This window comes from Meriones unguiculatus, chromosome 12 (assembly GCF_030254825.1).
Source record: "Meriones unguiculatus strain TT.TT164.6M chromosome 12, Bangor_MerUng_6.1, whole genome shotgun sequence".
Taxonomy (NCBI): Eukaryota; Metazoa; Chordata; class Mammalia; order Rodentia; family Muridae; genus Meriones; species Meriones unguiculatus.
The window spans coordinates 69825390-69839896 of record NC_083360.1 but is presented as its reverse complement, the minus strand read 5'-3'; the positions used below and the strand labels follow the sequence as shown (position 1 = coordinate 69839896).

General features: G+C 43.0%; 1 protein-coding gene across 1 annotated transcript; it reads left to right on the top strand.

Annotated features, from left to right (window-relative positions):
• Positions 1 to 10503: 10503 nt before the first annotated feature.
• Positions 10504 to 12267, top strand: LOC110544919 (Kruppel-like factor 18). The gene has a single exon (XM_021630697.2). It carries the CDS (start codon positions 10504 to 10506, stop codon positions 12265 to 12267), a length of 1764 nt encoding a protein of 587 aa, XP_021486372.2.
• Positions 12268 to 14507: the final 2240 nt, after the last annotated feature.

The following is a 14507-nucleotide window of genomic DNA, read 5'->3' as shown; positions in this document are numbered from 1 at the left end:
CTTGGAGGTATAAAGATCCAACTTTAATTTGGGCTTCACCTTCTCTTGGCAGCCTATAGAAGAGAAAGGAAGAAAGAAGTTCGTTCTCTCTCTCTCTCTCTCTCTCTCTCTCTCTCTCTCTCTCTCTCTCCTAGCTTGTCCTTCCATTCACTAGGAAATGTCTGGGTTCACTGACATAACAACCAAGTTATGTCAATTTAAATCCCAAATTTAAATCCTTAAATTTGGGATTTAAGTGTATAAACAAGACCAGCTGAACCATTCAGCTGCATAGAGTGAACAGCTACCAGAATCTTAGTCCTGGAGCCCATAGGCAACCTGTGAGCCATTATAATAAATCCCCTTTCTACATATATAGAGACAATCACTGTATAAGTTCTGTTCCTCTAAGGAATGATGACTAATACAAGAGGTAATGAAAGAGAGAGAGAGAGATCACTTAGAAGCATACTTGGGCAAGGTGAACTATGCATGCATCTGATAGATATCTTCTGAAATTCAAATATGACACACTGTTTTGTACTTTTCCTTTAATGGTTTAAAGAGCTCAAACCACTTTTCTTTTTATTGGGACTGGAGTTCTGATGACTACTTTTGGTGTCTCACCTCTGAAAGATTTCTCTGCTTTGTTTGGAGTAAATCAACTACCGGGATTTGAGGCAAGTAGATACCCACCTTTAATCCAGATACATCTTCCATCTGGATCACAACTTAGGTTGGAGGCCTACACCTGCCTTTAATCCAGACCTGACTCAGAAAGACACACCTTCCCACCTGGGGCACGCCTTCTGATAGAGGCCTATATAAGGCCATGGAAGAAGGAAGGGTTTGCTTTTTGCCTGCTGGTTCTCTCCCTGTTAGCACATCCTTGCCTTCACTGGCACTGGAGCCTGATTTTTCCAGATTCCAATTTAGACAGAAGAGTAGCTGAGAAACCCAGCCATTTGGGACTGAGCAACTTCAAAATTATTGGATTTTCAATTTACACATAGCCAGTGTTGAATCATCTCAATGGCAGCCTGTAAGTACTTCCAAAATTTTCCTTCATATATATGTATATATATTTATATTTAGAGAAAGGAAGATCCATTTCATGAGTTTTGTCACTCTAGCGAACCCTCACCAATACAAGGGCATGTTGCATTCATAGGAATTTATGGGTCATTCCTGAAATTTGAAGCTTTAAATTCATGTAATGAAACAAAATCAATTGATACCATGTTATAGGTATAAAATGTTCAAGACGAAGACTTTTTTTATGATTTGTATGGGATTTTTTTATATGGTTGGCACAGAACAATCTAAAACACATAATTTGTTTATGATAATCTTTTTTGTTAGTGTGGGTGGGTAGAAGCTTGAAGCAGGAGGCAGGGCGTGTATGTACCTACATCTGGTCTCAAGTCCTTGGGATGCTTAAACACCTAGTCCTGAGAGCCCTAGAACTCCCATGAAAGGAGAAAAAGGACCACACAATCCCAGGTCACCAAGGACTACCACAGTGTTAGTTCACCCTAGGGAAAGATTGGAGTGGTGTTGGTAAAAACATTTATAGAACAATGGCTTAGAAGGTGACTTTGTATAGTTCTGCATCTGTAAGGACTGCTTCTTATACTGTTGATGGGCAGCTTCTGTCAGCACCTGGCATAGACTGGGACCTGTTCCTCCAGGGTCATTGGTAACATGTGTGACTCCAAGAGAGTCCTTCCATGGTGAAGTCAAAGATTCTTTGTTGGGGAAGGATTTCAAATATATGGCACTATTTTCTCAGAATATCCCTGCATGGCTGGAACACTGGGCAAGGATCTGGATTCTGTTTGGGCCGAGAGTTGATTGAATCTCGAAATTGCTTCCTGGGACTCAGCTCCTTAGAGCAAAACCCTTAGTCTTAATATTGGGATCCGTAGTGAATATCTGTGCCCGAAAACTTTTCTCCTGCTGCAGCTGCAAGTCTCTCATCAAGGGAGATAGTGGTAAACAGTGCCAGCTACTATGCTGGTACTGATGGCATGATCAAAGTGCATTTTTCTCCTGCTTAGTCTTATGAAAATGCCCTCAAAAATCCATGGCTCTTTTGCTGGGTGATTAAATCACCTTATAAATTATCTTATTATTTTTAGGTATATATTTTTTAAATTTTTTATTTAACTTTTATTAATTACATTTTATTCATTTTGTATCCCCCATAACCCCCTCCCTCCTCCCCTCCCGATCCCACCCTCCATCCTCTTGCAGTATGCATGCCCCTCCCCAAGTCCACTGATAGGGGAGGACCTCCTCTCTTTCTTTCTGATCTTAGTCTATCAGTTCTCATCAGAAGTGGCTGCATTGTCATCTTCTGTGGTCTTGTAAGGCTGCTCCCCACTCAGGGGGAGGCGATCAAAGAGCAGGACAATCTGTTTATGTCAGAGGCAGTCCCTCTTCCCATTACTATGTAACCCACTTGGACACTGAACTGCCATGGGCTACATCTGTGCAGGGGTTCTAGGTTATCTCCATGAATAGTCCTTGATTGAAGTATGAGTCTCTGGGAAGTTCTCTGTGTTCAAATTTTCTTGTTCTGTTACTCTCCTTGTGGAGTTCCTGTCCTCTCCAGCTCTTGCTATTTCCCACTTCTTATATAAAATTCCATTCACTCTGCCCAACAGTTGGCCATAAGTCTCAGCATCTGCTTTGATAGTCTGCAGGGCAGAGGCTTTCAGAGGCCCTCTGTGGCAGGTTCCTAGGTTGTTTCCTGTTTTCTTCTTCTGATGTCCATCCTCTTTGCCTTTCAGGATGGGGACCGACCGTTTTAGTTAGGGTCCTCTCTTTTGCTTTGTCTGTTTAGATGTACAGATTTTAGCGGATTTATCCTATGTTGTATGTTTATATGAGTGAGTATATACCCTGTGTGTCTTTTTGTTTCTGGGACAACTCACTCAGGATGATCCTTTCCAGGTCCCACCATTTACCTGCAAATTTCATGATTTCCTTATTTTTCATTGCTGAGTAATACTCCATTGTGTAGATGTATCACAATTTCTGCATCCATTCTTCAGTTGAGGGGCATCTGGGTTGTTTCCAGCTTCTGGCTATTACAAATAAGGCTGCTACAAACATGGTTGAGCAAATGTCCTTTTTGTGTACTTGAGCCTCTTTTGGATATATGCCCAGGAGTGGTATGGCTGGATCCTGAGGAAGCGCTATTCCTGGTTGTCTGAGAAAGCGCCAGATTGATTTCCAGAGTGGTTGTACAAGATTACATTCCCACCAGCAGTGGAGAAGGGTTCCCCTTTCTCCACAACCTCTCCAGCATGTGTTGTCACTTGAGTTTTTTATCTTGGCCATTCTCATGGGTGTAAGGTGAAATCTCAGGGTTGTTTTGATTTGCATTTCCCTAATGGCTAATGAGGTTGAGCATTTCTTTAAGTGCTTCTCTGCCATTCGATATTCCTCTACAGAGAGTTCTCTGTTTAGCTCTGTTCCCCATTTTTTAAGTGGATTACTTGGTTTGCTGCTTTTCAGCTTCATTAGTTATTTATATATACTGGATAGAGTCCTCTGTCAGATAAAGGGTTGGTGAAGATTCTTTCCCAATCAATCTGTAAGCAGTCACTTTGTTTTGATGATGTAGTCCTTTGCTTTACAGAAGCTTTTCAGTTTCATGAGGTCCCATTTATTGATTGTTGCTCTTAGAGCCTGTACTGTTGGTGTTCTGTTCAGGAAGTTTTCTCATGTACCAATGAGTTCTAGGGTATTCCCCACTTTTTTTTCTAGCCAATTTAATGTGTCTGGTTTTATGCTGAGGTCTTTGATCCACTTGACTTCAGTTTTGTGCAGGGTGATAAGTATGGATCTATTTTCATTTTTCTACATGTAGACATCCAGTTGGACCAGCACCATTTGTTGAAGATGCAATCTTTTTTTCTATTGTATGGTTTTGGCATCTTTGTCAAAGATCCAGTGTCCATAAGTGTGTGGGTTTATTTCTGGGTCTTCTGTTCGGTTCCATTGATCTACCATTCTGTTTCTATGCCAGTACCATGCAGTTTTTATAACTGTTGCTCTATAGTACAACTTAAGATCAGGGATGGAGATACCTCCAGAAGATCTTTTATTGTAGAGGATTGCTTTAGCAATTCTGGGTTTCTTGTTATTCCATACAAAGTTGAGAATTTTTCTTTCCAGGTCTGTAAAGAATTGTGTTGGCAATTTGATGGGAATTGCATTAAATCTGTAGATTGCTTTTGGTAAGATGGCCATTTTTACTATGTTAATCCTGCCAAGCCATGAGCATGGGAGATCTTTCCATCTTCTCATATCTTCTACTAATTCTTTCTTCAGAGACTTGAAATTTTTTTCATACAAGTCTTTCACTTCCTTGGTTAGGGTTACACCAAGGTACTTTATGTCATTTGTGGCTATTGTGAAGGGTGTTGTTTCCCCAATTTCTTTTTCAGCCCTTTTGTCTTTTGTATACAGGAGGGCTACTGATTTTTTTGAGTTAATTTTGTATCCTGCCACTTTGCTGAAGGTGTTTATCAGCTGTAGGAGTTCCCTGTTAGAATTTTTTGGGTCACTCATGTATACTATCATATCATCTGCAAATAGTGATAATTTGACTTCTTCCTTTCCAATTTGTATCCCCTTGATCTCCTTCAACTGTCTTATTGCTCTAGCAAGGACTTCCAGAACTATGTTGAAGAGATATGGAGAGAGTGGGCAGCCTTGTCTTGTCCCTGATTTCAGTGGGATTGCTTTAAGTTTCTCTCCATTCAGTTTGATGTTGGCTTTAGGCTTGGTGTATATCGCCTTTACTATGTTTAGATATGTGCCTTGTATCCCTGATCTCTCCAATGCTTTAAACATGAATGGATGTTGGATTTTGTCAAATGCTATTTCAGCATCTAGGGAGATTATCATGTGGTTTTTTTTCTTTCAGTTTGTAATATGGTGAATCACATTGATGGATTTCCGTATATTGAACCATCCCTGCCTACCTGGGATGAAGCCTACTTGGTCATAGTGGATAATATCTTTGATGTGTTCTTGTATTCAGTTTGCAAGTATTTTGTTAAGTATTTTTGCATCAATGTTCATAAGGGAGATTGGCCTGAAATTCTCTTTCTTAGTTGAGTCTTTGTGAGGTTTAGGTACCAAGGTGACTGTGGCTTCATAGAATGAGTTTGGTAATCTTCCTTCTGTTTCTATTTTGTTGAATAGTTTGAAGAGAATTGGAGTTAGCTCTTCTTTGAAGGTCTGGTAGAATTCTGTGCTGAAGCTATCTGGTCCTGGGCTTTTTTTGGACGGGAGACTTTTGATGACCGCTTCTATTTCTTTGGGGGATATAGGACTATTTAGTTGATTTACCTGGTCCTGATACAGCTTTGGTAAGTCAAATGGATCAAGAAAATTGTCCATTTCATTTAGATTTTCAAATTTTGTGGCATATAGACTTTTTGAAGTAAGTCCTGATGATTGTTTGGATTTCCTCAGTATCTGTTGTTATGTCCCCCTTTTCATTTCTGATTTTGTTGATTTGGGTGGTGTCTCTCTGCCTTTTAGTTAGCTTGGATAAGGGTTTGTCTATCTTGTTGATTTTCTCAAAGAACCAGCTCTTGGTTTCATTGATTCTTTGAATTGTTTTCTTTCTAATTGATTGATTACAGCCCTGAGTTTGATTATTTCCAGCCGTCTACTCCTTTTTGGTATGTCTGCTTCTTCTTTTTCTAGGGTTTTTTTAAGTGAGCTATTAAGTTGCTTGAATTAGCTGTCTCGAATTTCTTCTTGAAGGCACTTAGTGCTATGAACTTTCCTCTTAGCACTGCTTTCATTGTGTCCCACAAGTTTGGGTATGTTGTGTCTTCAGTTTCATTGATTTTTAGAAAGACTTTAATTTCTTTCTTTATTTCTTCCCTGACCCAGCTGTCATTTAGTAACAAGTTTTGTTCAGTTTCCATGTGTGTGTAGGCTTTTTGCTATTTCTGTTGTTGTTGAGGTCCAGCTTTATTCCATGGTGATCAGACAGGATACAAGGGATTATTTCAATATTCTTATATCTCTTGAGGCTTGCTTTGTGACCAACTATGTGGTCTATTTTGGAGAAGGTTCCATGAGGTGCTGAGAACAAGGTAATTTCTTTTGTGTTTGGGTGTAAAGTTCTGTAAATGTCTGTTAAGTCCATTTGATTCATAACCTCTGTTAGAGACATTGTTTCTTTGTTTAATTTCTGTTTTGTTGACCTGTCCTTTGTTGAGAGTGGGGTGTTGAAGTCTCCCACTATTAATGTGTGGGGATCTATATATGGTTTAAATTTTATCAATGTTTCTTTAACAAATGTGGGTGTTCTTGTATTTGGGGCATAGATGTTCAGGATTGTGATGTCTCCTGGAGGAATTTTCCCTTGATGAGTATGAAGTGTCCTTCCCCATCTCTTTTGATTAATTTTGGTTGAAAGTCTATTTTGTCAGATATTAGAATGGCTACTCCTGCTTGCTTCTTGGGTCCATTTGCTTGGAAAGTCGTTTTCCAACACTTTACCCTCAGGTAATGCCTATCTTTGTGCCTTAGGTGTGTTTCTTGTATGCAACAGATTGCTGGGTTTTGTTTAAGTATCCATTCTGTTAATCTGTTTTTACTGGAGAGTTGAGTCCATTGATGTTGAGAGAGATTAATGACCAGTGGCTGTTAGATCCTTTGATTTTGATGTTGGCTGTGGTCATCAGGTTGTGTGCTTGGTTGCTTTTTGTTTTACTGTAGTAGGGTTAATTATTTCCTGTGTTTTCTTGAAAGAAGCTAATTTTCTTGGGTTGTATTTTCCCTTCCAATGTCTTCTGTAATGCTGGATTTGTGTGTAGGTATTGTTGAAATTTGTTTTTGTCATTGAATATCTTGTTTTCTCTGTCTATGAGGACTGAGAGTTTTGCTGGTTATAGTAGCCTGGGCTGATATTTGTGTTTTCTTAGGGTCTGCATGATATCTGTCCAGGCCCTTTTGGCTTTCATAGTCTCTGTTTAAAATTCAGGTGTGATTCTAATGGGTTTGCCATTATATGTTACTTGGCCTTTTTTCCTTGCAGCTTTTAGTATTTTGTTGTTGTTGTTGTTGTTCTGTATACTTACTGTTTTGATTATTATGTGGCGGGAGGATTTTCTTTTCTGGTCAAATTTGTTGGGTGTTTTATAGGCCTCATGTATTTTTATTGGCCTCTCCTTTAAGTTGGAAAAATTTTCTTCAATGACTTTGTTGAAAATATTTTCTGGGCCTTGGAGAAGGGAGTCTTCTTTTTCCTCTTTACCTATTATTCTTAGGTTTGTCTTTTCATATTGTCTTGGATTTCTTGGACGGGTCTGTGTCAAGAATTTTTTGGATTTAACATTTTCTTTGACAGATACATCGATTTCTTCCATTGTATCTTCCACACCTGAGATTCTTTCTTCCATTTCTTGTAGCTTATTGGTTATGCTAACCTCTGTAGTTCCTGTTTTCTTCCCTAAGTTCTTTCTCTCTGCAATTTCCTTTATTTGTGTTTTCTTTAATTTTTCCAATTCTATCTTCAGATCTTGAGCCATTTTGTTGATTTCCTTCACCTGTCTGACTGTATTTTCCTGTTTTTCCATCACTTCTTTCAGCTGTTTGATTGAACCAACCTCTATTTCTTTTATTTCATTTAGTGCTTTAAGCATTTCCTTTCTAAAGCCCACAAACTGGCTGCAACTTCCTCTTTTTCTTTATGGATGGCAATATTCTGTTTGAGTTGATCTTCCTCTATGTCTTTACGTATCTTATTTGTTTCCTGCTATCATCTTCATGAGCATAGTTGTTAGGTCATCTTCTTGGATTTCAGTTATGTGGGGTGTCCAGGGCTACTTGCCCCTGGGTAACTGGGTTCTGGAGATGCCATTTTGCTCTATCTTTTGTTGCTTGAGCTTTTACACTGGCCTCTACCCATTGTGCTATCTTAGGTGTTTGGGGTTATTTTCTGGTGGTTCCTGGGGATCCTGTGGTGGAGAGAATCCCCTTGGCAGAACACTGGTTTTTCTTGAAGGAAGTCTTCTCAGATTTTTGGGTATAGTCCCTGGATGGCTGGCGTGTTTTCAGAAGTTGCTGCTGCTCACCTCAGGGATAGAGACCTGAGTGGTAACTGTGGTCTTTATTAGTTGAGAGGGTTCTCCTCTCACCCAGGGAAGTCCTGAAGATAGCTGCCCTATTTCTGGGTTTCTTGCTGTAAATTTAATGATCAGCTGCTGTGACACAGTTGGATATCTGGTGCACAGCAAGTGTTTGTGCTTGTGTCTGGAGCACAGCTCAGTGATGGCGGCTCGGCCCCAATGGTCTGTGAGACTTTTTCCAGGGAAGGACTGGGTGATTTAAGTCAGTACGGTTTCCTTCCTTCCCTGTGGATTCTCTGGAGACAGGAACTCCCAGTCTCTTTTGTGCCCTGGGGTGCACCACTCAGTCTCTGCCAGCTAGCTGGTGCACAGAAACTACCTGTGTCTGCCCTTCCGGCCTTTGGGAGCCTGGAGGTCTGCCTAAACTGGGTAATTTTTCCCGAGACCTTTTCAGGGTGGTGGTATTATAGGCTGAGTGCTCTGAGATCAGACCAGCTGATTCCCTCCTTGTGGGTTTGCACCCGACAGTGAAACTCAATCTCTGGTGCCCTGGGGCCCACAGTTCTATCTGAGGTGGCGAATCAGGCATGCAGGCAGGGCTCTGTGCTGGAGCCTGGGTCCCAGGCTCTGCGCCCGTGGACACCGAGTCTTTTCCAGGGGATGTCTGGGTGACCTAAGGTCAGTCCCAATCATTTCCTGCACTGTGGGGCTATCTCTTGACTGAAAATTCCAGTCTCTGATAGTGTGGTGTGCATGGTTCAGTCTGGGACCGTGACCAGAGACACTGGCATGTGGCTCTGGGCTGGGGCTGGTGGCAAAGCGTCTGGCGGAACAGGGATCTCTTCCTAGGTTTAGCTGGGTGGGTTAAAAGCTGATTGAATCCCTCAACATGGTGTATCCTTTCACCTGGGAAACACAATCGCCTGTGTTTTATGACCTGGAGTTTTGATTGCTGGTCACTGTGCTGATCCTGCTATGCTGCTGCTCAGAATGAGAGTCCTCCCGGTGCCGCCATCTTGCCCTGCCTCCCCTTGACCCCTAAGTATATATTTTTTTAAAGCATTGATTAACAATCTTAAACTTAAACTATAAAGTGTTAAAAAAAAATAAGGAGTCGGAGGCAGAAGTATTCAATGACTCTGAGTCCAGGTTGAAGTAGTAAGAATCATCTGTAAAACAGAGTTATCCTGTGACATCTTAGAAATCTTCAGGTTGGGAGCTGGTTCCCCAGGTTCCATTGAGACAGAAGAGCTGGATGTTGATGGAACACCAGTGATTTAATCAAGAATACCTATGCAAAGATACCTTGACAATTACACAAGAAGATATATTTTAGATATTTTTTTTCTGGTACTCCTATCTATTAACATTTTTTTCTAAATTCCCTTAAGCTGTGCCAAACAACGATTTCTTCTCTCTCTTGTTCTCTCTCTCTCTCTCTCTCTCTCTCTCTCTCTCTCTCTGTGTGTGTGTGTGTATGTGTGTGTCTTCAATTAAAATTAGAATCATCTCATATAATATATCCTGTTGACCAGCTGGGCCTCTCCACTGGACCTCAATGGGCTTTGTGAATGTTGTCCTTGACATTGGGGCCTTCCTGTCAGCTTGCACTGGGAAAAGCTCTCTCCTAGCATTAGTCTCGGTTGTTTGGGATCTCCATGAGAAGCCCTCAAGCAAACAACTCAAGGGAATAGAATCCATTTCTGCTACTGGGAGAGTTGCCTGGCTACAAGAAATGGCCAGTCCAGACTATGTACCCACCCTTATTAGGGATCCTCCCTAGGATTTCCCTCCTAAGTTTCAGTTAGTCTCCACTGCACTAGGTTTCCAGAATACCACCTGACAAATGCTTAGTCTCTCTGATTCTTCCTTGATTCTCTTGCACCATCTCATCTTCATCATGTGATCTCTACTACTCCTGTCCCTATTCATGTACAGCCACTCCACCCAAAAAATCTATTGTATTTACCATTGCCTAAGAGATGAATATACCCTTGTAAGTGGATGAGAGCTATTAAGTAAATTATAAGCATACAGGATGCATATAGATCCTAAGAGAATACATAAAGAGAAGCAATCTCTGAAGTCTAAGAGCCTGGTAAGAAAAACTTAGGCAAATACTCTAGGTGTGGAGCTCAGCACACTGCAGGGTAAGGCAAGGAAACCATAGACCCTGAAGCCCTTCCCACTTCTGGCCAAGGTTTGTGAGGGGAGACCCCGGAACTCTGCAGCTAAGGTTGTTTCTCCTGTCCCACCTTTGTCAGAGCCCCAGAAGGTCTGAAGCCCTGGCCCCCAGCTCCATCTCACCTTCTCAGTGTGTTTGTGTCATGCCCCTGGCTTAAGTCGGCCTCCTCTGTGTGAGGTCTACTCTCAAGGACCTTATGGTCTCCCAGCTAAAAATGTATTCAGCAAGATGTCCTCCTTTCCCCCAACAGTTGAGGAATTTGATGAGCTCATCCAGGCCTTGTGTAGAGATTATAAGGAGCAGGAGAGAAGCCCAGATGCTTCTCAGCCAGGCCACTGCACTCCCCAGATGTCCCCTGTGCAGTACAGCCAGCTTGTTTCAGCTCAGAGCCAGAAGATGCCTACCAGGAACCAAACAGTGCTGACATCTGCATATTGTAGCATGCCTGAGACAGCCTCCACCCAGAACTCCAGAGCCCACCCTGGAACAGCCATTGGATTCCACTGCGTAGAGTCAAGTGAGACTGTTTCTGTGAACCAGCATGTCCTGTGTGCTGACCAGTCACAATGGCCAGCAGGCGCTCAGCTGATGGAGCTGGAGGACACCCCTGACATATGCCTCCCAAATGCCCAGAGAACAGCAGTACTGGACACCCAGAACACCGTCCATGAGGAAGGCTGCTGGATGAAGACCCTGAGTGCCAACAACACCCTGGTGACCTTCAATACAGCCCAGAGTGAGAGTCAGAGGATTACCCTTGGTGACAGCCAGGTGGCTCTCTGTGGAAGGCCTGCTGACCAGAGCCCAAATAAGGATCATCTAATTGCCTGGGCATGTGACCAGAACTTCAGTGGTGATCTGAAGATGGTAGTCAATGGTGACCACACCTCCTGCAGTCAGGTGAAAACCAGGAATGGAGGGCAGGTTCTCTGTGAAAGTCAGATGACAGCACCCAGCTGTAACCAGGACTTTCAACCCAGTGGAGTCATTACCTTTTTTTCTGACCAGGCTCATTTCGGGGATGAGCAGAGGAGCTTAGTGGCTGATGAGTTGTTCTATGGCGATCAGATGATAGTCCCCAATGGGCACCAGGCTTTATTTGAGCCTCAGATGACAGACACCTGTAACCAGGTAGACCACTCTGGTCTGATGACATCTTCCACTGGTCAGAATGTCTGCAGAGGTCAGACCCAGGGTGGTGAGTACACTCTCTGTGGGTACCAGGCATCAGGTGACAGAGGTGGCCAGAATGTCCATGAAAATACCCAGATGACAAGGCTAAATGGTGGTCAGGCACCCTGTGACCATCTGATGATGCCAAGCACTGGTTTGAGCCCAGCTCTTCAAGGGAGCAAGTGGGCAAACCCCAGTGCAGTAGAGAACCTGTCGCCTTGGCATCCCCAGACAACTTCCCCTTGTGAACAGCCTTTCTACTGGAGTCAGATGAAGACCTCTGTCCACCAGAAGGTCCACCCAGGTCAGAAGGGACCAGCCAATGTTGAAGAAAGCCTAGAACCTCAGATGATGTCACTTAGTAGCCAAAGTCCCTATGTGGGTGGATCCCAACATCCTTCGAGTTCCCTTTTGGCCCAAAGGCAACCTCTGGAAAGCTTTTCAGCTTCCCCTTCGGTCCAGAAACAACTGCCACAGACAGAGTCAGACCTCCATACCCAGAGCCATGCGACCCAGATGAAAGCTGACAGTTTGAAGATCTACTCTTGTCTGTACCAGGGCTGTGGGAAAACTTACACAAAGTTTCACCACCTCGTAGACCACAGGAGGAAGCACACTGGGGAGAAGCCCTATGTGTGCAATCAGCCTGGATGCCCATGGAAATTCTTCCGTTCTTCGGACCTACGCAGACACCAAAGAAAGCACAGTGGGGAACGGAACTACCCCTGTGCCAAGTGCAACAAGAACTTTTCCAGAATGGCTTACCTCAAGCAGCATGAGAGAGTCCATACTCAAGCTTCATCCAGCACTGGAAACTGAAGCTCCACAAACAGTGCCTTCCCTAGCACAGTATCTTTCCTACCCACAACCCTGTCAACTCCAACCAGATGCTGGTGTTTTTATAATAAAATAATAAATGTATAAATAAATAAATAACAAAACAAAAAACTTGGAGATTGTAAAACTTTCCCATATGATCTAAAGACCTACAGTTTTGCATTGGGAATACTTAACCCACCCTCTGTGAGTGTGAGGACAACTCTGTCATGGAATTGGGGTTGCTCTTATGAGGTTGAGCTCAGGTACTACAAAAATACAAATATTGAGGCATTGCTCAAAACAGCGTTCTCCACTGAAACAGAAACAATTTTATCCCCAACTTTTAAACTTTTCCCTGGAGTTGTGGCAGCATTTGAGTTACCAATGCCAGCTAAGTCCATATGACAAGTTTGGAGTTCAGAGGATCAGCCCATTGTCTTCATGGAGGGAAGCACTGGGGGGCAGGAAGGCAGACATGGTGCTGGACAGGTCACACCTTGTTTGAAGTGCCTGAATACACTTCTGGTCTTTGAGGCCAATAGACACCTGCCTTGAATCCAGAACCTGCTCAGGAAGACACATCTTCCCACCTGGGGCACCCCTTCTGATAGAGGTCTATATAAGGCCATGGAAGAAAAGGTATTGCTCTTTGCCTGCTGGTCCTCTCCCTGTTAGCACATCCTTGCCTTCACTGGGGCTGGAGCCTGCTTTTTCCAGATTCCAGTTTAGACAGAAGAGCCCCTGAGAAACCCAGCCCTTTGAGACTGAGCAAATTCAGGATTATTGGCTTTTCCTGTCACACATAGCCATTGTTGAATCACCTGGATGGCAGCTTGTAAGTACTTCCAAATTTATTTGAATATGTATATCTACAGAGAGAAGAAGATCTATTCCATAAGTTTTGCAACTCTAGAGAACCATGACTAAATACGAGGGTATGTGGCATTCACGGGAATTTAGGGGTCATTCTTCAATTTTCAATATTTAAATTTACTTCAAGATCACCAAAACAATGGCCACCCTGGGACAAAGCCATTATGTGCCTCTTTCTTTTTCTTTCTTTCTCTCTTTCTCTCTTTCTCTTTCTTCCTTCCTTCCTTTCTTTCTTTCTTTCTTTCTTTCTTTCTTTCTTTCTTTCTTTCTTTCTTTCCTTCCTTCCTTCCTTCCTTCCTTCCTTCCTTCCTTCCTTCTTTCTTCTTTCTTTTGTTAATGATGTTAACACAGCAATGCAAACACACATAATTTTTTCAGGATCATCTTTTCTGTCCATGGGGTTGGATGCTTAGAAGATTGAATCAGGATTCAGAGTGTGTTTGTACCTACATCTGATAACACAGATCCTTGGAATGTTTAAAATCCTGGGCCAGAGAGTCCCAGAACTCCCATGACAGGAGGAAATGTGCTGCACAATGCCTGGTCACCCAGGACTACCACAGTGTCTGTTAACTCTAGGAAAAATTCGGGGTAAAAACATTCTTAGAGCAATGGCCCCTCAGGTATCTCTGTACAGTGCTGCTTTTGTCCAGTGAAGTATAACATGCTATGAAGGCTAAGAGCCTGGTAAGAGAAACTTAGGCAAGTACTCTAGGTGTGGGGCTCAGCACACTGCAGGGTATGGCCTAGCAAACCATTGACCCTGAAGCCCTTCCCACTTCTGGCCAAGGTTTGTGAGGGGAGACCCCGGAACTCTGTAGCTAAGTTTATTTCTCCTGTCCCACCTTTGTCAGAGCCCCAGAAGGTCTGAAGCCCTGGCCCCCAGCTCCATCTCACCTTCTCAGTGTGTTTGTGTCATGCCCCTGGCTTAAGTCAGCCTCCTCTGTATGAGGTCTACTCTCAAGGACCTTATGATCTCCCAGATAAAACTGTATTCAGTAAAGATGTCCTCCTTTCCCCCAACAGTTGAGGAATTTGATGAGCTCATCCCAGCTTTGTGTGGAGATTATGCCTACCAGGAACCAAACAGTGCTGACATCTGCATATTGTAGTGTGCCTGAGACAGCCTCCACCCAGAACTCCTGAGTCCACCCTGGAACAGCCATTGGATTCCAATGTGTAGAGTCAAGTGAGACTGTTTCTGTGAACCAGCATGTCCTGTGTGCTGACCAGTCACAATGGCCAGCAAATGAAAGCACCCAGTTGTAACCAGGACCTTCAACCCACTGGAGTCATTACCTTTTTTTCTGGCCAGGCTCATTTCAGGTATGAGCAGAGGAGCTTAGTAGCTGATGAGTTGTTCTATG

Bases quoted from the DNA above. Each gene is read 5' to 3' on its own strand.
- LOC110544919 (XM_021630697.2), top strand. From the start codon at position 10,504: ATGTCCTCCTTTCCCCCAACAGTTGAGGAATTTGATGAGCTCATCCAG.